The sequence below is a fragment of the Bison bison genome, unplaced genomic scaffold (assembly GCF_000754665.1).
Source record: "Bison bison bison isolate TAMUID 2011002044 unplaced genomic scaffold, Bison_UMD1.0 scf7180017864041, whole genome shotgun sequence".
NCBI classification, from domain to species: Eukaryota; Metazoa; Chordata; class Mammalia; order Artiodactyla; family Bovidae; genus Bison; species Bison bison.
The window spans coordinates 1,541,075-1,563,992 of record NW_011494613.1 but is presented as its reverse complement, the minus strand read 5'-3'; the positions used below and the strand labels follow the sequence as shown (position 1 = coordinate 1,563,992).

General features: G+C 35.0%; 1 protein-coding gene across 9 annotated transcripts in view; it reads left to right on the top strand.

Moving 5' to 3' along the window:
• Positions 1-22,918, top strand: part of RALGAPA1 (Ral GTPase activating protein, alpha subunit 1 (catalytic)) — a 211,085-nt gene that overhangs the window by 127,908 nt on the left and 60,259 nt on the right. For all 9 annotated transcript variants that reach the window (XM_010835311.1, XM_010835310.1, XM_010835304.1 and 6 more), the window contains 5 exons: positions 3,353-3,421; positions 7,759-7,893; positions 8,283-8,466; positions 14,542-15,406; positions 18,083-18,154. In XM_010835311.1, the coding sequence (XP_010833613.1) occupies positions 3,353-3,421; positions 7,759-7,893; positions 8,283-8,466; positions 14,542-15,406; positions 18,083-18,154 (1,325 nt within the window). The remainder of the gene's footprint in view (positions 1-3,352; positions 3,422-7,758; positions 7,894-8,282; positions 8,467-14,541; positions 15,407-18,082; positions 18,155-22,918) is intronic.

Below are 22,918 nucleotides of genomic sequence, written 5' to 3'. Positions count from 1 at the left end.
CTGTACTATGCATTAAATCCTTAGAATTTATTATTCTTATAACTGAAAATTTACACCCTTTGACCTCCATCTCCCCAGTTCACTAGACCTCAGCCCCTGGCAACCACCATACTATTCTGTTTCTATAAAATCAGCTTTTTTTAGATTCCACATGTAAGTGATACCATACAATATTATCTTTCTCTGGCTTATTTCATTTAGCATAATACCCTCCAGGTTTTTTCATGTTCTCACAACTGGCAGGATTTTCTTTTTTCCTATTATTTAATAATATTCAATAGTGTATGTATGTACACCACAATTTCTATATCCATTTATCTGTCAAAAGACATGTGGGCTGTTCCATATCTTGGCTATTTTGAATAATACTGCAGTGAACATGAATGTGCATATATCCCTTTGAGATACTGATTTTATTTCCTTCATATGTATACCCAGAAGTAGTATATATGGTAGTTACATTTTTAATTTTATGAGGAACCTCCATACTGTTTTCCATGACTGTACCAGTTTCCATTCCCACTAAGAGTACATAAGGATTCCCTTTTCTTCACATTCTTGCCAACATTGGTTCTCTCTTGTCTTTTTAAAAATAGCCATCCTAACAAATATGAGGTGATACTTCATTGTAATTTTGATTTGCATTTTCCTGATGATTACTGATGTTGAGTACTTTACCATGTTCTTGTTGGCCATTTATGTGTCTTTGGCAGAACGTCTACTCAGAATCTTTGCCCTTTTATGAATTCAGATAATTTGTTTGGCTGTTGGGTATAGAAGTTCCTTGTATATTTTAGATATTAACCTCTTAAGATACATGGTTTGCAAATATTTTTTTTCCATTCTGTAAGTTGTCTTTTCACTTTATTGATGGTTTCTTTCTCTGTGCAGAAGCTTTTGGTTTATATAGTCCCACTTGTTTATTTTGTTGTTGTTGCTTGTGCTTTAGGTATGATTTCCAAAAAATTATTACCAAAACCCATGTCACGGAGCCTTTTTCCTATGTTTTCTTCTAGAAGTTTTAAGGTTTCAAGCCTTTGTATTGAGACTTTGATCCATTTCAAGTTAGTTTTTGTGAGTGGTATAAATTAGGGGTCCAGTTTCATGCTTTGGCACATGGATACCCAGTTTTTTTCAACACCACATGTGTGTGTGTTCTCGGCACCCTTGTCAAAAATAGACTGTATGTGTGGGTTTATGTCTAGACTTCATTCTAATGCACTTGTCTATGTTCCTGTTTTTATGTCAGTCCCATATTTTGATTGTTGTTGTTAAGTCGTGTCGGACTCTTTGCGACCCCATGGACTGCAGCATGCCAGGCTTCCCTGTCCTTTACTATCTCCTAGAGTTTACTCAGACTCATGTCCTTTGAGTCAGGTGATACCATCCAACCATCTCATCTTTTGTTGTCCCTTTTCCTCCTGCCTGCAATCTTTCCCAGCATCAGGGTCTTTTCCAGTGAGTTGACTCTTCCCATCAGGTGGCCAAAGTATTGGAGCTTCAGCATCAGTCCTTCCAGTGAGTATTCAGGGTTGATTTCCTTTGGGACTGACTGGTTTAATCTCCTTGCAGTCCAAGGGACTCTCAAGGATCTTTGCCAGCACCACAATTCAAAAGCATCAATTCTTCGGGGCTCAGTCTTCTTTATGGTCCAACTCTTATATCTGTACATGACTACTGGGAAAACCATAACTTTGTATGGACTTTTGTCGGTAAAATGATGTCTGTGCTTTATAATATGCTGCCTGGGTTTGTCATAGCTTTCCTTCCAAGAAGCAAGCATCTTTTAATTCCATGGCTGCAGTCACTGTCCACAGTGATTTTGGAGCCCAAGAAAAAACTCTTTCACTGCTTCTACTTTCTCCCCTTCTGTTTGCTATGAAGTGATGGGACCAGATGCCGTGATCTTAGGTTTTTGAGTGTTGAGCTTCAAGCAAGCTTTTTCACTCTCCTCTTTCACCTTCAGCAAGATGCTTGTTCGTTCCTCTTCACTTTTTGCCGTTAGAGTAGTATCATATGCTTATCTGAGGTTGTTGATATTTCTCCTGTCAATCTTGATTCCAGCTTGTGACTCATCAGCCCTACATCTCATATGATGTACTCTGCATATAATTTAAATAAGCAGGATGACAGTATACAGCCTTGCTGTACTCCTTTCCCAATTTTGAATCCATCAGTTGTTCCATGTCCGTGTTCCATATTTTGATTGCTCTAGCTTTATAATAAAACTTGAAATCAGGGAGTGTGATGCCTCCAGCTTTGTTCTTTTTTCTCAAGATTGCTTTGGCTCTTTGGTTTTGGAGGGGGTGGGTAGAATTCCATTCAAATTTTATGATATTTTAGGATAGTTCTCTCTAATTCTGAGAAAAATGCCACTGGAATTTTGATAGGTATTACACTGAATCTGAGTAGTGTGAACAATTAAACTGTTAATTCTTCCAATCTGTAGCATGGAATATCTTTCCATTTATTTGTCTTCTTCAGTTTCATTCACTAGTGTCTTCTGATTTTCAGTATATAGGTCTTTCACCTCTTTGGTTAAATTTATTCCTAAGTATTTTATTGACTTTGATGCTATTCTAAATTAATTTCTCTTTGTGATAGTTTATTGTTGGTGTATAGAAATGCAACTGGATTTTATGTGTTGATTTTTACATCCTGCAACTCTACTGAATTCACTTATGAGTTCTAATCTACTAGGGTTGTTTTTGTGGAATGTTTAGGATTTCCTGGGTATAGGATCATGTCATCTACAAATAGGAATAATTTTATTTCTTCCTTTCAGATTTGGATGCTTTTTATTTCTTTCTCTTGCCTAATTGGTGTGGTAGGACTTCCCATACTGTGTGGAATAGAAATGACAGCTAAGAGCATCCTTGTCTTGTTCCCAACTTTAGAGGAAAGGACATTAACTTTTTACCTTCAAATATGTTGTTAGCTTCAGGCTTGTCCTATATGGAGTTTATTATGTTAAAATACATTGCTTCTTAACTTGTTGAGCAAAGCAGATGTCTTCAATAATAAATACCAATGGTTTTTATATGTCATTTTGCTTATCTGTATCTTCTGATATTACTTGTATATTTATACATATTGATTCAAGAATTGAATCTACAAAAACCACTTATAGGTAAGAGAGCATATATAACTTTGGTTCTGTACATTAAGATTGTAAATGTTTGATAGTTAGTATACTTGAAAAACTGACCTATTAAAAATTACTTTGAAATAACAATATATTTTGGCTTAAACTTTGAACAATGTATTTTCCAGTACTTTATTAGCATTAGTGTTTGTTTTAAGATACATCATTAGTTTGACATATTTTGAGCTTCTTTTTAATTTCTTACAGATTCTAATAGCCACTATTACCCATCTTTTGCCAAGTACAGAAGCATCATCTTATGAAATGGACAAGAGGGTAACTTAAATTTGTTTTTATATTTAACAATGTGATTATCTAGTAAAATATTTTTATTTTTAAACTGTGAAGGTATATATATTTATGTGGGACACAATCTTACATTAATTATAATAGAGATATAGCTTTCCATTATTTAAGTATAACTAAATTATATTTTTAGTTCATATTTCAAATTAATCATGGTCATTTGATAAAGTCTTTAAATTTTAAGGTTGTAAGGAACTTGGGAGAGTTCTGTCCATTTTTTTTTTTTTAGTTGTTATGATCTTATTTATGCTTGAAAGTTATTAATTGTGAGGAATTCATTCTTAAGGAAGCCGTGCATTTTTATATAACTATTACTAATAGGAAGTAAAGAAATTTCCATTAGGGAGAGTTCATATAATGTATAAAGGTATGACGCTTTGGAGAAGACATACCCTTTGGCCATCAAAAAGTTCTACAAGATTGTATTTACCTCAGTAAATTTATTATGAAGTGAAGTGAAGTTGCTCAGTCGTGTCCGACTCTTTGCGACCCCATGAACTGTAGCCTACCAGGCTCCTCTGTCCATGGGATTTTCCAGGTAATAGTCCTGGAATGGATTGCCATTTCCTTCTCCAGGGGATCTTCCCAACCCAGGGATTGAACCCTGATCTCCCGCATTGTAGACAGATGCTTTACCGTCTGAGCCACCAGGGAAGCCAAAAATTTATTATAAGGTTCCTTTAATTATTTCAGATACTGTACTTATCAGTCTAAAGTTTCTATTTGATATCTGTTTATAGTTTTCATGTCTTTCCTGAAATTCTGCATGATTTCATCAGTTATCTCTCTTTTCTTTCATAGATTTTTAACATATGTATTATAATTAAAGTTCTAGTTGCTAAATTCAGTATCTGGATTATTGATGGGTCTGTTTCCATTGAACTTTTTTCCTGAAGACTATAGGTTCCACTTTGCTGTTGCTTCATATGTCTGTTAATTTTTTGCACATAGCTTGTTATAGAGACTCGAGATATGTACTGACCAAATGGTAGCTACTTACCATGTGTGACTTTACATAAAATTAAATTGAACATTTACATGAAAATTTTAATTCTTTGTTTGTACCAGCCACATTTCAAGTGCTCAGTAGCCACATGGGCAAATATATACCATTTCCATCATTGCACAAAGTTCTATCAGACAGTGCTGCTCTAGATCCTGTTAATTTTCTCTGAAAATTATTCCTTCCAATTTTCACATCCCAATCTTGAATTCTCTTCTCCAAATCTCAATGTTACAATTTCTTAATCATATTGTGTTGAAATCTCATGTATTCTGCCCATTGTTTATAGAACTCTGCAGTTATAATTACGTTTCTGGACCTATTCTCAGTTATTTTCTTGTGTGGGGTTGTGGTTGTTTAGTTGCTAAATCATGTCTGACTCTTTTCGACTGCAGCACGCCAGGCTACTCTTTCACTGTCTCCCAGAGTTTGGTCAAATTCATGTCCATTGAGTCAGTGATGCTTTTTAACATTTTTTGGTCTCTCCTGTTGTCTTCCTTATCGCTAACTTCATGAGTTTACCTGAGAATTTTTTATTCTTCCTCTTTGTACGTAGTGTAAAACTCATTTGATCGTATTATCTAATGATTGATAAATACATTCTTCCTCATCTTTAAAAGACCCTGTTACTCCATTTTTGGGCAGGAGTCCTTCATTTTAGTGTCTTAAACTATGGTCAAGAATTCCAAATCCAATTTGTGAACTATATCTGGGTCACTAATGAGCCACCTCCTTCTTTATCATTTTGTCTTCCAAAGGCCTAGCTGTTCATAAGAAAAAGCTCCACTACCAGGTTTTTGTTCCCTGCCTACTTTATTCACTAAACATTTATTGATCACAAAATATGTCTGTGGTATTCTGCTTGGAGCTAGTTAAACAGACATAAATAAGATGGTCCCTGCTCTCATGGATTTTGAAGATTAGAGAGGCAAGTGAAGCAATCCAGTATAGTAAGTGCTTACTGTAAAAAGTAGAAAAATGTATAATACAAGGTAGAGGAGGAAGTAATTAACTTTCAAGGCAGGAAACTTGTTTTAAGGGCACAATTGCTTAAAGATGAATGGGGTGTTCTACATAAATGGAAACAAGTAGAGTCAGAGAGTTATTCCAAGTGGAGGGAATAGCATGAGTAAAATCATGTGTACAATGTCATGATGTGTTATGGGAAGACAGTTGTTATTTGGTCAGTCAGTTATGTCCAACTCTTTGTGACCCCATGGACTGCAGCACACCAGGCTTCCCTGTCCTTTACTATCTCCCAGAGTTCACTCAACCCCATGTTCATTAATTTGGTGATGCCATCCAACCATCTTGTCCTCTGTCATCCCCTTCTCCTCCTGCCTTCAATCTTCCCCAGCATCAGGCTCTTTTCTAATGAGTCAGCTCTTCGCGTCAGGTGGCCAAGGTATTGGAGCTTCAACTTCAGCATCAGTCTTTCCAATGAATATTCAGGGTCAGTTTCCTTTAGGATTGACTGATTTGATCTCCTTGCAGTCCAAGGGACTCTTAAGAATCTTCTTCAACACCACAGTTCAAAAACATCAATTCTTTGGCATTCAGCTTTCTTTATAGTCCAACTCTCACATCCATATGTGACTACTGGAAAAACCATAGCTTTAACTATATGGACCTTTGTTGGCAAAGTAATGTCTCTTCTTTTTAATACACTGTCTGCTGCTGCTGCTAAGTCGCTTCAGTCGTGTCCGACTCTTTGCGGCCCCAGAGACAGCAGCCCACCAGGCACCCCCATCCCTGGGACTCTCCAGGGAAGAACACTGGAGTGGGTTGCCATTTCCTTCTCCGATGCATGAAAGTGAAAAGTGAAAGAGAAGTCGCTCAGTCGTGTCCAACTCCTAGCGACCCCACGGAGTGCAGCCTACCAGGCTCCTCCGTCCATGGGATTTTCCAGGCAAAAGTACTGGAGTGAGTTGCTATTGCCTTCTCCAAATGTCTAGGCTTGTTATAACTTTTCTTCCAAGGAGCAAGCATCTTTTAATGTTATGGGAAGATATAATGTTATGGGAAGGCAATTATTTCCATATTATAGGACATGAAATGCATGATTCAAGGTTGGGAAATTAGGCATTAGACATAGAATGGGGTCACAATTCTACATTAAGAACCTTGGACTTTTGAGAAAGTTGTTTTTTTGAAAGTGACTTTTTGGAAAGGTTTTATTTTTTTTTTAATTGTTTTCTTTTTATTTTATTTTTTAACTTTACAATATTGTATTGGTTTTGCCATATATCAAAATGAATCCGCCACAGGTATACATTCCCCATCCTGAACCCTCCTCCCTCCTCCCTCCCCATACCATCCCTCTGGGTCGTCCCAGTGCACCAGCCCCAAGCATCCAGTTTTAATATGCAACAAAATGCCAGATTTGTGAGAGATCACTTAAAAACGAGTGAAAGTCAAAAGGAATAATACAGTAATTGTTAATTACAGTAATCTCCATGAGAATTTATAATGTTCTGAAATAAAGCTAAAGGAATAAAGGTTAATATTGACAAAGTGGCATCCATCACTAGCATCAGGAATAAAGAAAAAGGCAGGATATTTGAAGAAAGATGAATTTCAGTTTTTAGTGTGTTCACGTAAGGAGTGATGCCCAAGTAGAGACCACCATCTATATAACTAATGTAGTAAATTTGAGGCTGGAAACAAAATTATTGGCATTGTCAATACATGAGTTGTATTAAACTGGGAATATATGTGATCACTTAAGGAGAAGCTAAAGAGTAAGATAGGTTAGCGAAGTATAACACCTTGAAGAGTAACAGTTAAAGAATAGGCAGAGAGGGAGTCCTCAGATAGTGACCTAGAGGGCTCCTGAGTTTTCCTCCTCTCTTGGACCTGTGGAAGATATAGCTACACATGGAGCAGTTCCCTCTGAGAGAAATCCAGAAACTAATCAGGTGACCTCTACACATCAAGTGACTGAGAAAATATCTACATCAAAAATAGGTAGGAAAGGCTGTAGCACTCTTGTCATAAACCCCACTCCTAGCATAACTCCATACAGTCAGAAAACTCCCAACTCACACCCTGTCAGAGGAGAGAAGGATTTAGACCATACATCTAGCACTCCACCGTTTAAGCCTGCCACCCAAGGGGCAGATGCCAAATCACCTGGCTTGTACCTAGTTCCTCTTTCTCTTTTACGCTCGCTCTTCACAAAAGCTTACAGTGGGAGAAGGGGTGAAAGTTCATTTGCTGTGTATATTTTATACCTACAGATAATTTGAAGTTTGAATGTTCTGTTTTCTGGTTATACTGAGGATGTGGGGTTTTGTTGTTTCAGTTGGTGGTATCCTTACTTCTGTGTCTTCTGGACTGGATCATGGCCTTACCTCTTAAGACACTGCTCCAACCAGTCCATGCTACAGGAGCAGAAAATGATAAAATAGAAAAATCTGTCCTTAACTGTATTTATAAGGTAAACTTTGCTTTATTATTTATTTGGTAACCAAGGATTTTTGAAACCTAAAGAATTAATATTTCTTAGTATTGCATTTTTCGTTGTTTTAGATCTAGCAATTTTCTAAGAACATAGATTTATCTTACAGTACCTATGGATAATTAAAAAGTACTTCTTATAAGACTGTTTAATTGCAGAATTTTGAAAAGTGAAATCTTTGTTGAATGTGAGAATCATTAGTTAAATATTGCTCATTCCTTTTAAGAAAAATTTTACCTTGATTGAAGAGCTGTGTTTAAATATTTAAAAATTTTGTCAAGTTCTTGTATTAGCAGTTGTTTTCTCCTTTTACCTTTATTTTCACTGAAAAGGAAAATTTGGTATGTTTTTTCTCCCTGTATTTGCAGGTATTACATGGGTGTGTTTATGGAGCTCAGTGTTTTAGCAATCCGAGGTATTTTCCAATAAGCCTTTCTGATTTGGCATCTGTAGATTATGATCCTTTTATGCATTTGGAAAGCCTAAAAGAGCCTGAACCTTTGCACTCTCCTGATTCGGAACGATCCTCTAAACTCCAGCCAGTAACAGAAGGTAAAATTAATTCTCCTCAGGACAGTATTGTTGCTTGGGTTCTGCCAGAGTATGATTTGAGGCCTATGTAGAAATACTGGAAGGTAGTATGCCTTACTTTATAATTGTTTACCTTGCCATTATATTATAACTAAAGTTCATTTTTAGTTTAAGAAATAACTTCAGATACACAAGTACTAAGATGAAACGTGATGACATGCCCTTTATACTTATAAGTATTCTGATACTGATTAAGTTCTTTAACCATATTAAGTTCTGATTAAGTTCTTTATTCTGATTAAGTTCTTTAACCATACAGTTTTTATATTCAGTGAGTTTACTATCTGAGATAAGGAAATATGTAGACAAGTAACCTTATGATATGACTACATATAAAAATAAAAGTACATCCAAGATGCAGGGGTATAGTATGATGCAGGGAACTCAAACGCAGTGTTCTGTGACAACCTAGAGGGGTGGGAGGTGGGAGGGTAGTTCATCAGGGAGGGGACATATGTATACCTACGGCTGATTCATGTAGGTATAAAAACCAACACGATATTGTAAAGCAATTATCCTTCAATTAAAAACAAAAAAAAGAAGCAGGGGTAGCCCAGAGGAATCCCGCAATTATTGAAGGGTTTTAAGGAGGTGATATACATGGTAAAATTAATATTAAGAGCTTTTTGAGAGTAGTATTTTAGGAGTGAGCAGACTGGCCCACACCTGCCACCTAAATACAGTTTTATTGAGACACATCCGTGCTGTTCATTTATGTATCATTATGGCTGCTTTTGTGTAGTAATAGCAGTGTTGAGTAGTTTGGACAGAGAGAGCATGGCCCATAAAACCAAAGATAATTTACTGTCTGTCCTTTGCAGAAAAGGGGATTTGCTTGATCTCTAATATGTTAGATTGATTTTTAGGGAGGTTAATGCAGCACCAGAGACCAATCATGATGCTGTTGCAGTAGGAGAAACAAGAGTTGCTAAAGGGTTAAATTGATTATATCTTCCCCAAACTAGACCAAGAATATGAGAAAGTTTAGAGAATTAGGAAGGGAAAGGAGAGCAGTATTGGAAATGGAAATGGTTTAGCTTGGAGCACCTGTTGGATGTTCATGTGACTTAGTGTACATGCAGATCTACACCTTAGCAGAGAGGTCTTTGTTAGGAATATGTATTTACACGGATGTGTGTGTTCTGAGAAGAAAAGGTTGGAAAGGAAGGAAAACCAGGAAAGAGTAGTTCCTCAGAAACAGAAGAAAAAGATTTTTGAGAGACTGTCAAAGATATTAAATGATAGAGATATTAAGTACAAAAAGACTGACAAATACATCTACTTCGGTTTCAGCAGAGAAGTAGGAGACAGAAGTGAATGGCTGTGGGTTAAGGAGCAAGCAGGACTTAAGGAAGTAGAGCCATTTGTCAAAAGTGCTCTTTAAAAAAGTCAAGAAAAATGATAAAACAGATAAGATTATTCAGGATTAAAGAAGTTTTAAAGACAAAAAGAGCTAAACTCAATTATAAGCTGAGAAAGAAAGTTGTAAGGGGTTCATTAACAGAGTGAAGTTCCTGAGAGCTAGAAAGTTTAGGTATTAATATTAGCTCTTCTTCTGAAATCAGAAAGATGAAGAAAATTGAAATAAAGTAAGAGGACTGACAGAAGTATTGAGGACCCAATAGAAAGGGGAAACCACACGTTTTGGTTACATCTCTCAAAATTCAGTAAATTGGCTCTGGCAGATAGACAAGGGAACGATGGCTTTCAGAATATTGGTTTATGGTTTAATTATAGAGTCTAGGGTTGGTGAGGATTGAACTGATGTTAGGAAATAGCTAGTAAGCTGGAAGAAAGTAGAGGTGATCCTATGAATCAGAAAGTAGATGTGGTTGGTGATAAGAAGTTTGAGCAATGATTCTCAGCCTTGGCTACATATTGCAATAGTGATATTCTGGTCCTATCCATAGAGGTTTTGATATATTGATCTGCGATTCCTCAGACTTTTAAAATGTTTCAGGTGATTAATATCCAGTCAAGGTTGAGAACTGCTGAGCTTATCAGTATGTTAGGACAGTGGTTTATTAAATGAGTTTTTAAGCAGACACTCTACAGATACATTTCACAAGGAAGTCTACTTTGTAAAACTTCTTAAAGTAGTGCTACAGTAAAGATTCGGCTGACTTCTCTCCCATTCATGTCTAAGAGCCCTCTCCAAGGGCTCTACAGAACAGAATTGGAAAGTCACTAGACTAGGAGGTTGTGGTTGGAGTATAAATTAAGGAAAAGTTTGATTTTTAAAGATAGAATAGTTATAAACGATTAAAACATCTAGAATGTGGCTATGGTAATGGATTGATGATGTAAAATGCAAGTGAAGGTATAAAGTTACGTATCAAGGAAATACAGGGCTTGGGTTTTGAGTCAACCACAAATACCTAATAGTTTGTCTAGAACACATATGTACAAGTGAACTAGGAATGTAATAGAAATAATTCAGACAATAATGGATATAGGTGACTTATTTCTTTAGATTTGGCATATATAATACAGTGTTTATTTTACTTAAAAACAAAGTTAAATGAAAATATTCTTTCCTTTTTGCATTTTTAAAGGTGTAAAATGATAAAACTTGGTTCAGGGCAATATAGTATATTTCTTAAACTGTGAAATAAATAGTTTACTTAATTTTTACTTACTAAAAGGGAAGTTTTAATGTATTTCATGTAAAATTTACTGTGCCGTTAACAGTCACTGTAAAAGAAAGGTGTAAAGATTTTAAACAGATGAGCTTTATATTGATACCAAATACTCCATGGGGTACTATTCTCTAAATGTATTAAAGTTGTTCCGTTTGGACTTTCTTAAAGGTATTAAGGGCCGGATAAATGCAGAACCTTTTAGGAACAGCTGTGAGCTAACAGCAGGTGATTCTGTGGTCTGTAGTGACTACATGCTGAGGGTTTGTTTTTTTTTTTTAATGTGGCATAAATGGCTAATCATTGTGCCCTTGTCTAAGGCATGCATCATCATCTTCAAGTACTTTTTTGGCCAAAGATTTCTAAACACACAGTGTCCCTAATAAGCTCAGTATTGGACTGAACAAGTCTGATTTGAAAACTATTGGCAGGAGTAGCAGTAATTATTAAATTTACTAAAGAATAAAGCAAGATAGTGAAGTTGGCTTTTTGTCAGATGGCAGTAGTCTTATTAGCAGAAAGTCATCATTTGCAGGGTCAGAGTGAAAGAAGGCTCCAAAGGATTCATTTTGTCTTAATTATAGTTTCACCTGTACATATTATGCAAAGCTAATATTTAAAGCATTTGCCAAAATTAACTTCCTCTGCATGTTCTGTTATAGTGCAGTGAATTGCAGCAGCTTTTTATGTCTTGCTGCTTTTGTGTGCCATAATAATCTGTAATTATGGGTTTGCTGCAAATGCTTGTAGGGTTTGTTTAATCTGACCATCTGAAAAGACAACCTTGAATAGACTTATTTAAATGAATGATAGTTACCCAAAGCATTAGAAGCGCTGATATCTTCATTTTGCGTTTTCTCACAAGGCTGGTTATTTTAGAATTTCATTTTTAATTTCTAAATTAGAGAATTTCATGTTTTTTATATCTAGGTAGATATGTAGAAGATATGTACGTTCAATAGCTAATGATTCAAAATAAATCTAAGTAATCCTAACTGCCAAATTAATAAGTTGAGAGGTTTTTTTTTTTTTTTTTTTTAATCCTTGTATATTTATAGATATCCTGAAATTAGAGAGGCAGTTTAGGAAAGAAAATGCTTTTACCAACTTCTGAAATCTAAGTTCATTTGTTAAATGTTCTCGGTGTTAGTAATTATTACATTTGTGAGCAAGCTCACTAAACTGCGTTCTCACTGTCTCTCTCATTGAGGGGAGCATGTATAGAACAGACAGGACCTAGACTTAGGCTATTTCAGTTTTAGCGAAGGAGCTGGCTCATTCTTACAGTTTAGTTATAGGCAAGTTTGCAAAAGGAACTCATAAAACCTTTGTGACTTACAGTGCTCTAAAAATTGATTTGTATTGTTTCAGTTATATCAGGCTTTATATATGAGTTTTCAATTCATCTTTACCAAAAACCCCCATGTTATCCTTAGAGAAAAATGGAGTTTAAGAAGTTTTATGTGACTTGTCCATGATCACAGAAGAAGCCAAAGTCAGAAATTCTTCTCTTTTCTGTAGTCCATTTCTATTAAATTACATTCTTCTGCTTCTTTAGAAATGTTCTGCAAAGAAGATTCACTTCCTAAATGAGTCACCTGTTTGTCACTCAAAAGGAAGAAAGGGGAAAGAAACTTTCCTGCATAAACTTAATCATAATTTTCTGTTACTATTTAAAACATGGCTTAGTTTATTTATTTGCTTTTTCATGGCTTGGTTTAAATGAGCTTTTCCAGTTGATCATGGCCATTTATTAATTTATGCTAAGCACTCTTTTTTGACTCTGTACACAGAAAAAAACTTTTTTGAATGCGTTGTTTCTGTACGTCAGAGTAATTTGCCAGAAGAAAAGGACAGTTTAACGAAAGAGAAAGATACTGAGATTTGAGTTGTGATAAAGATGAAAATAACACTGTCCCAGATACCTTCTGTGGCAAATCCCTGAACTTGTGAACCCATTTGTCTTCTTGTTCAAAATGAGAATTATTGGCTAGTTTATCTGTAAAGCCCCTTACAGTGTGAACACTCTTTATATTCTAAGTCATAATTAGAGAAGCAAAAGCAGACACTAGATTCAGATTACCTGTTTCTCATCATTTAGTGATATATCTTTTTGCTTTACCATAATAAGTCTTGAAAATGTAGGACTGAATTAAGATTAGTCATTTAGTTTGTTATCTAGTGTTAAAATAGCTCATTTTCAGAGCTAGCCCTAACTATAATCAAAGAACAGCTCAATGAAATTGGAACTTTTTAAGTAAATTGAAGAATGTTTATATATACATATATGTAATAAAACTTGATTGATTATGGAAGAAGATTAAAATTTTGACAGTAATATTTCCAAATCAACAAAGTCCAAAGAAAATTGTTCTTTTTTATATTTGGAATAATGAAGAAGGTGTTATTTGTATTAATGGCATAGCTGGGGACTTGTTGCTTACGCTTTGGCTGTACCGAGGGGTGTCAGTTCTGGATCTTCCGGGCTGTAGCCTGGAATATATGACACTATTTCTCTCTCTTGCCTCTTTTTAAGTAATCATACCAACAATGTACAACTTAGTTCCCTTATGAACTTTCAAAAGTTGAGTTTACTCTTTTTCTTTCTCCCTTTACTCTCTTTCTGTGTTCTTTGTCTTCCTTCCACCCTCTCCTCCTTTTTCTTCCTCCTTCAGGTCCTGACATTAGGCATCTTGCCTCTTCAGGCCTCTTACTGCTATATTCTTTGAGTTTTCTGTTTTTACCATTTCCTATGTTTTTGTTTTTTTTTTAAGTTACTCATATAGATGTACTCCTTACCTGTTTACTGCCTTAGAAAAATAGGGAAGCCAAAAATATTTTTCCTTTAAAGTTTCCTTGGCATATGCAGGCTACACTGACTCACTGTTTAAATTGATCCTGACTCCTGAAGTTTAGTTGAAAGATATCTTTTCTCTGACACTTTTACATCATCCATATAAGCCATAGTTAAATGACATTTAAGGCATGTTACAAACTATGTCTCTATATCTCCTGATAAGATAAGAAACTTATCAGTTGGATTTCGTTGACTTTTTAATCTGGGAGCAAAACTATTTCACATGATTTAAAACACTTTTGAACCTTCTTTGAAGGTATGATGTACATTTAAGGGCCTCAATTTAAATTATTAATACGAATCCATAAGCAAAATTTTCAAAAAGGGCTTTCTTACAAAAATTAACAAAACTTTATCTGAGTAGTTTTCTTCTTCTTTGCCATCATTCTTGTAGTTCATATGCTACATTGAAAATATTTGCTCTAATATTTGAATGTGATTTTGATAATGTGATGGAATCCCTATTTGCTGTTTCATTGTTATATGACTCTCTAGGAAGCAGCAGTATTCTCACTCACTTATATTTTTCTTTATTCCTAGTGAAAACTCAAATGCAGCAAGGATTAATCTCCATAGCTGCCCGCACTGTTATTACACATCTGGTGAATCATTTGGGCCACTATCCAATGAGTGGCGGTCCTGCTATGTTAACAAGTCAGGTGTGTGAGAATCACGACAATCATTACAGTGAAAGCACTGAACTTTCCCCGGAACTCTTCGAGAGTCCAAATATTCAGTTTTTTGTATTAAACAATACAACCTTAGTGTCCTGTATCCAGATCAGAGCTGAAGAGAGTATACCTGGAGGAGGTTTATCTGCTGGTCTTGCATCAGCCAATTCAAATGTCAGAATTATAGTACGTGATCTTTCTGGAAAATATTCATGGGATTCTGCCATCCTGTATGGACCACCTCTTGTAAGTGGTCTGTCAGAACCTACATCTCTCGTACTTTCATTGTCTCACCAAGAGAAGCCAGAAGAACCTTCTGCATCTAATGAATGCTTAGAAGATATAGCAGTTAAAGATGGGATTTCCCTCCAGTTTAAAAGAAGTTTTAGAGAAACTGTACCAACTTGGGACACAATAAGAGATGAAGAAGATGTTCTTGATGAGCTTTTGCAGTATTTAGGTGTAACCAGTCCTGAATGCTTACAGAGGACTGGAGTCTCACTTAATATTCCTGCTCCACAGCCTGTGTGCATTTCTGAAAAACAGGAGAATGATGTTATTAATGCTATCCTTAAGCAGCATACAGAGGAAAAAGAATTTGTTGAGAAACACTTCAATGACTTAAACATGAAAGCTGCAGAACAAGATGAACCAACCCCTCAGAAACCTCAGTCAGCATTTTATTATTGCAGATTGCTTCTTAGTATATTGGGAATGAATTCTTGGGACAAAAGGTAAGGCTAAAGGACAGGTTTTTCCTTTTTTAAAAGAAATATTAGTCTTATTCATTTTATGATCAGCATTTTAGTCTCCATCCTTTCCCTCACTAAATTTTACCTACCAGTTAGTTCTTTGACCAGTAGGCACATCTTCTTTCTTTTTTAAGTCCACAGAGTCATAATCAGATTTCAGAGGAATAAGAAGATAATTGAATGTAATGAATTAACTCTTAACATTTTCAAAATGACTAGTATACCTATCTGACTTAGAACACATAGCTCAAATAATTGAGAAAAATCTTTTTTCCAACCTTCATGTAAGCTAATAGGAAAAACTTTTTTCTCACAACACTTCTGACACAAAATGTGTGAGTTTCTCACACCAGGCAGTTTCAACAATACCTGGAGTTACCACAGACAAGAGCTTAGACTGATGAGATTGCCCTCTACTTCAGACACCAGTTGCAAATCTAGGGAAATCAGGGGTTCCCACAACCCCCTTCTTGGGTTTGATAATTAATTATAATGACTCTTAAAACATTTACTTAGGTTTATCAGTTTATTATAAAGGACAATTAAAGGATAAAGATGAGCAGCCAGATGAAGAGATACATGGAGTAAAGTCTGGAAGGATTCCAAGTGTGGAAATTCTGGCCCTGTGGAGTTGGAGTATGCCACCCTCCCAGCACATTGAATGTCTTCAGCCAGGAAGCTCTCTGAATCCCGTTGTCAAGGGATTTTTATGGAGGTCTTACCGTGTAGGCATGATTGATTATTAACTCAATTCTCTAGTTCTTCTCTCTCCCCAGAGGCAGGGCTGAAAGTTTCAAGCTTGCTGTTTCTGGTGGCTTACCCTTTCTGGTGATGAGGCACCATCCTGAAGTTAACGAGAACACCACCAAGAGTTACCTTATTAGAACAAAATTAAAAGGAAACTCCAGAGGTTTTAGGAAGTCTGTGTAAGACTCTACTGTCACCTCCTATACTCAGGAAATTACAAGAGTTTTAGGAGCTCTGTTTGAGGAATTGGGGACACAGCCCCAGTGTATATTTCTTACTGTGTCATATAAGCCTATATTTTTTATTTTTTAGGCAAACAGTGATATGATACTTTCTTGTTTGTATCAGAGAAATTAACTCAGTATTTAGCATCAAATCACAAAATGAATTTAGATTTCATCTTTTTTAATGTTATTTAATTTTGTTTTCTTTCATACATATTGCAAAACCTCATTAAAAACTTGCAGTACACACAGAGTTTTGTAGGAAGTTAAGTAGGAGTTAAATGAAAAGGCATGAGACTTAAATCAGAAGATCCAGGTTAGAGAAACGTAAACTTTGAGCCTCCATCCACACTCTGCAGATTGAGGAAATAACTCCTACCTCACATGATGGTGAGAGTTAAATTAGACAATGTATATAAAATAGTAAAACTGTACACTATACAAGTATAAGCTGTAACTGTAAACTGTACAAGTATAAGCATTATTAGCATACATTTATTTTTTAAATTTCTCTGATACTAAAAGCTGTAGGGAAGTGAAGAAATGTTTTTATATGTATAATATATTGTTTTTGTTCAATTTATAGTAGGGCAGCTCAGATATAACTGGATGAATAAATCTTAAAGTAATTCAAACGTATGTGAAGCACTGAATTGGAATTCTACTTTCTTACCTAGTGTTTATAATCTAATTTGGTTTAAATACTTCCATTTATTAAAAGAGTATATCCTCTGCCTTATGGGAAAGCAAGATTATATCAGGAACACAATTTGGTATGTCCAGTACAGGTAATTGCTACTAATTTAAATTTCTTCTACTCTCTTTTCGGAGAAGGCAATGGCACCCCACTCCAGTGCTCTTGCCTGAAAAATCCCATGGACAGAGGAGCCTGGTAGGCTGAAGTCCATGGGGTCGCTAAGAGTCAGATATGACTGGGTGACTTCACTTTCACTTTTCACTTTCATGCATTGGAGAAGGAAATGGCAACCCACTCCAGTGTTCTTGCCTGGAGAATCCCAGGGACGGGGGAGCCTGGTGAGCTGCTGTCTGTGGGGTCGCACAGAGTCGGACACGACTGAAGCAACTTAGCAGCAGCAGCAGCAGCTACTCTCTTTTGCTGTGCAATGGCCCATGTATTGTTCCTTGAGGAAAAAAAGGGAAGCTCTATTTTACTTTCATGAATGTAATTTATACATATTCAGCACCTATTTTATGTATTTGGTAAAATTTACACACTGCTTTGTAATGTAAAAAATACATATAATGTAAAACAAGAAAGAAATTCCATCTGGATTACACATCCCTATCTGGTAAAGAGTTAGATTTTGTGAAATATTTCTCATGAAGGACAACTTTCTCACACATTTTTATGAAACTCTTGAGAAGGAACCTACAAAGTGCTTTTATCCGTTTTTCTGAATATGAGTTTGGGAAACTCACAGCATCTGCAGGGAGACAATTACATGGTCAAGAGATAATGATCCACAAGCAGAAATGTATGAGGGACTCAGTAGAAATAATGACATATATTCTTTACATTTTTTTAGGGTCTTTTCTCCTGTGTGTTAGAAGTATGAAAAGGCAAGAAAAGTGTAAGAATTGTATGAGTAGAGTGGAAAGTATTTCCAGAACTGTCATGTCATTCACTGCAAAGATGATGAAAATGTTTATAAATCTCTCTATTTAGGAGGAGTTTTCATCTCCTGAAGAAAAATGAAAAACTACTTAGAGAACTTAGGAACTTGGACTCAAGACAGTGGTAAGTCGTTGAGAAATTTTCAAGTCTATATATAGCGCCTCAGCTGTTTCTATTCATAATGTGAATAATAATGTATTGAATTATAAATTTCTGAACACAAACTTTTTTCACTTATACATATCTTAGAAATAATAAGCATTTAAAAAAATGTACAGCTACATTTAAATGTTTGGTATCTTTGGATTATTTGTATCTTTTTATATACTTCAGAATCATCTTTTGAGTTGAATAAATCTAATTGAACCTATAAAATGTCCTTTAGTTTCCCCATACTTAGATATTCCCTTTTGATGATAAGAGGCCAAAGTGAAATGACTGGTGTATGTGTATAAGCTAGTAGCTACAAAAATATTAATGAAGAAGATGGAGATAGTTTGTTATATTGCTATAAACCTGATTTCTTTTTAAGACCTAGGATACATACCCATTTTTATATGGCTTTTGGTGTGAAAACCTTGTTATATCACTATTTTAATAATCTCTAGATTCCTGGTGTATCTGGATGAGATTTCCTGGGAAATTCATACTAGAAACTACAAAATATTACTTAACTGAAATTCCCATATTGTCAACTTACATATATGTACTACTTTCCTTTTTAGGTTCATAAAAATAAAATTTATGAATAGGTGCTTTTTGGCAGTATAACTAGAAAAACATTAGTAAAGCAACACTTTGGATGTTACCATTATTAAGAATGCTTATATTTCTGAAATTTGAAATCCACATCCTTAACATTCACATTTCTTCACTGTCTCAGCATCTTACTTAAGTGGTGTTTTATACTTCTGTGTCTACAGTTTTTGCTTTTCATGTTCTCCCAGTTTACCCACCCACCACTGATTCCACTTGCCTGCCTGTCAAGCAGATTCACATATTGTTAACCATTTTTAAAACGCCTTCTCTTACAACTTCAAAACTGTTAAGTTTATAGATATAGATATATATTTCTATAACTAGTTCTTTAATCAGAATCATTCTTAACATCCCCTTTCTCTACTCCTAGGCAGCAGTACATTACTAGAGAAAATTATCAGACCAACATGATACAGGAAGTTACTGTAGATTCATGCATCTTTACTTCGACAATGCTATCTCTGTTATTTGGCATATTTTTTATCCCTTGTTCACTTTTATAATACTTTACTTCTTAAACTAATTATTATAAACCATTTCTTTGTTCCTCAAGCTGTCAGTATAATCAAGTCACTCTGTATTCTAACCATTGAGAAGCTAGTGTGTAACAAGCCATTCACCCTGCCATCACTATTCTGTAGGAATGCAAAGATGATTCAGACCATTCCAACATCAAACACACATACCTTACATCTTCTTTTTTTAAATTTCTCTGTATTGAGCCATCTTCTCTTGCTCGTTTTCTTTGTCAGAAAAGCACTTTTTTTCTTTCTATGCTTCTGCTTCCTACCTTCTTAGTCTGCTCTAGGATCTTCAGAAAGTTATTCCTTCTTTATCTTGTATTTCTACTTCTCTTGCTCTAAGTTTGTTTGTTATATGTTTAAAACAAAACTTTCCTCAGTTTTTATCCTTTCAAGCTATAGTACATCCCTTTCATGTTTTTACTACCAGATTTATAAAAAAATATAGTTTTTATTCATTTCCAGTCATTCTTGTTTTTCCTTGTTTTTAGCATTCCTCATAATAATTATTTAAAATAATGTATGATTTCTTTGGCTATTACAGAAAATAGAAAAATAACACTATTGTTATTCATAAAACTATTGTTAACATTTCTTTATGTATTTTAGTCTATCTTTTTGATAGACATATTTATCATTTTTGTTTTACAAAATTGGAATCATAGTAATATGTAGTAAGTTATGTCTTTAAAAAAACTATATTGTAAGTATTTTTTTCAACCATTTTGATATTCTTAAATATATTTTTATGGCACCAAGTTATATGAATTTTTGACATGAGTTTTTATTTCTTCCCCTATGGTAGATTCCTAGAAATAGAATTCTTAGGTCAAGCAAAAGAACTTATTTCAGGCCATATATATTATAAAAGTGCTTTCCAGTAAGTACTGATTTCTAATCCCACCAACATTGTGTAACTGCAGCCTATTCAGCACAAGATATTAATCACATTTTCTTAATTTTTATAATTTGAGGGGCAGATCATGGTATCTTATTAACGTATAGTTTTTAAATACTAGTAAACTTAATATTTTTCATATATTTCTAAAAAATTTTTGATGTTTCCAAATTCCTCTTTAGGAATTTTATTAATTATAAGAGCTCTTTTACATGTGTATATGTCTTAAGGATTAATTTTTGTGTTTATTGTGGGAGTTCTTCTAATTCAGTTTTCAACATCTTTAGGTTGCTTAACATACAGGTTTTTCATTTTTATGTAGTAATTATTATCTCTCAATCTTCTTTTTAATTTCTGTATTTGTGCTTAGAGAGTTCTGTCTTAAAATCTGTCTTAATAGTTATGTTTCCTTCTAAGTTTCTAAATATTTATATTAATTTTTTATCCCATCTGGAATGTATTTTGATTTATGGAATGAGAAATGGAACCACATTGAATGTTGGAAAATAGTCTATTTCTATAATTTGTTATAGAATTTGTTAAAGACCATATGTTTCCCATTGACTTGATATCATCTTTATCAAATATTAAGCTGTTTTAAAGCTATCTGTTTATTGCTATTAATTTGTCAATTTTCTGGAGATGTTACTGTTTATTACAGCTCTATAATTTAGTATTTGATAGGATCAGTCTTCTTCCTCATTTCATCCAAACACATTCTTCTTTTTGTAGATGTTCTTACCTGTTTTTTCTTCCAGAGTTTTGTTAGGATTATGATGTTATTTTCCAGGGGGAAAAAATCCCATTGATATTTTGATTGGATTTGCAATAAAACTTTCCTGTGGAAAGAGGAAATACCCTTATTATCATCATTCTTCCCATTCTGGCTCAGAGAGTAAAGCGTCTGCCTACAATGCGGGAGACCTGGGTTCGATCCCTGGGTGGGGAAGATCCCCTGGAGAAGGAAATGACAACCCACTCCATTACTCTTTCCTGGAAAATGCCATGGACTGAGAAGCCTGGTAGGCTACAGTCCATGGGGTCGCAAAGAGTCGGACACGACTGAGCAACTTCACTTTCACTTTCCCATTCATAATCATAGAGTGTTTTTTTATTTGTTCTGAGACCTGGACATTACTCTTAGGGATATATTTTACTTTTGTGTTGCATATTCTGAGTAGAATCTTTCCCCTCACTCTTTTTCTATCCAAATACCTTAATGAATTCTCTTACTGATTTGATTTTATTTTTTGCCATTACCAAATCAGGAATTTATTTATTTTAATATAAATTTATTTATTGTAATTGGAGGCTAATTACTTCTCAGTATTGTAGTGGTTTTGCCATACATTGACATGAATCTGCCAGAGGTGTACATGTGTTCCCCATCCTGAACCCCCCTCCCACCACCCTCCCCATTCCATCCCTCTTGGTCATCCCAGTGCACCCTGGGATGACTCTTATTGATTTTAAACATTTTATAGTTGTTTCACTCTTAGGATTTGTTAGGGTGTGTAATCATTTTCTGCAAATCACGTCCTTTCAAAAAGTAATGACAAAAAAAAGGTTATGCTTTCTTTTGCTTATATCATCATGTCTTATTGCACTGACTGAAACTTTCACTACAGTTTTAAATAGCTATAGGAAGACTGGTCATCCCTGTCTTTTCTACTTTTAATAGAAATTATTCTTCTATTTAATCCTTAAGTAAAATATTGGTTATTAGTTTGAAATAGATTATTTTTATCATGCTGAAAAAGTAGCTTGTTTCCTATGAAATTTCATAATGAACAGGTGTTAAATGTTGTGGGAATACTTTTCAGCATCAATTTAAGTTTTCATATGTTTTTATTTATTTTGCATTCAGCCTTTGCTTTCTTACCTATTCGATACATATTAATTAGATTGTTTATATTAAATTATTGAATTCTTGGGATAAACCTTCCTAGGTCCTATGACTTCTTGCTGGGTTAAATTTACTACAATTTCATATTTAATTAGGGCATGGTTCATCTGTTAGAATATTTTAGTTTAATTTTTGTGTGTTCTCATATTTTTAAAATTAATGTTACAGCCAGATTCATAAAATGAATATTCAGTTCAGTTCAGTCGCTCAGTCATGTCTGACTCTTTGCAACCCCATGAACCACAGCACGCCAGGCCTCCCTTTCCATCACCAACTCCCAGAATTCATGCAAACTCAGGCCCATTGAGTCAGTTATGCCACCCAACCATCACATCCTCTGTCGTCCCCTTCTCCTCCCACCTTTAATCTTTCCCAGCATCAAGGTCTTTTCAGATGAGTCAGTTCTTCGCATCAGGTGACCAAAGTATTGGAGTTTCAGCTTCAACATCAGTCCTTCCAAGAACGCTCAGGACTGATCTCCTTTAGGATGGACTGGATCTCCTTGTAGTCCAAGGGACTCTCAAGAGTCTTCTCCAACACCACAGTTCAAAAGCATCAACTCTTCAGCACTCAGCTTTCTTTATAGTCTAACTCTCACATCCATACATGACTACTGGAAAAACCTTAACCCTGACTAGATGGACCTTTGTTGGCAAAGTAATGTCTCTGCTTTTTAATATGCTGTCTAGGTTGGTCATAACTTTCCTTCCAAGGAATAAGCGTCTTTTAATTTCATGGCTGCAGTCACCATCTGCAGTGATTTTGGAGCCCCCCAAAATAAAGTCTGACACTGTTTCCCCATC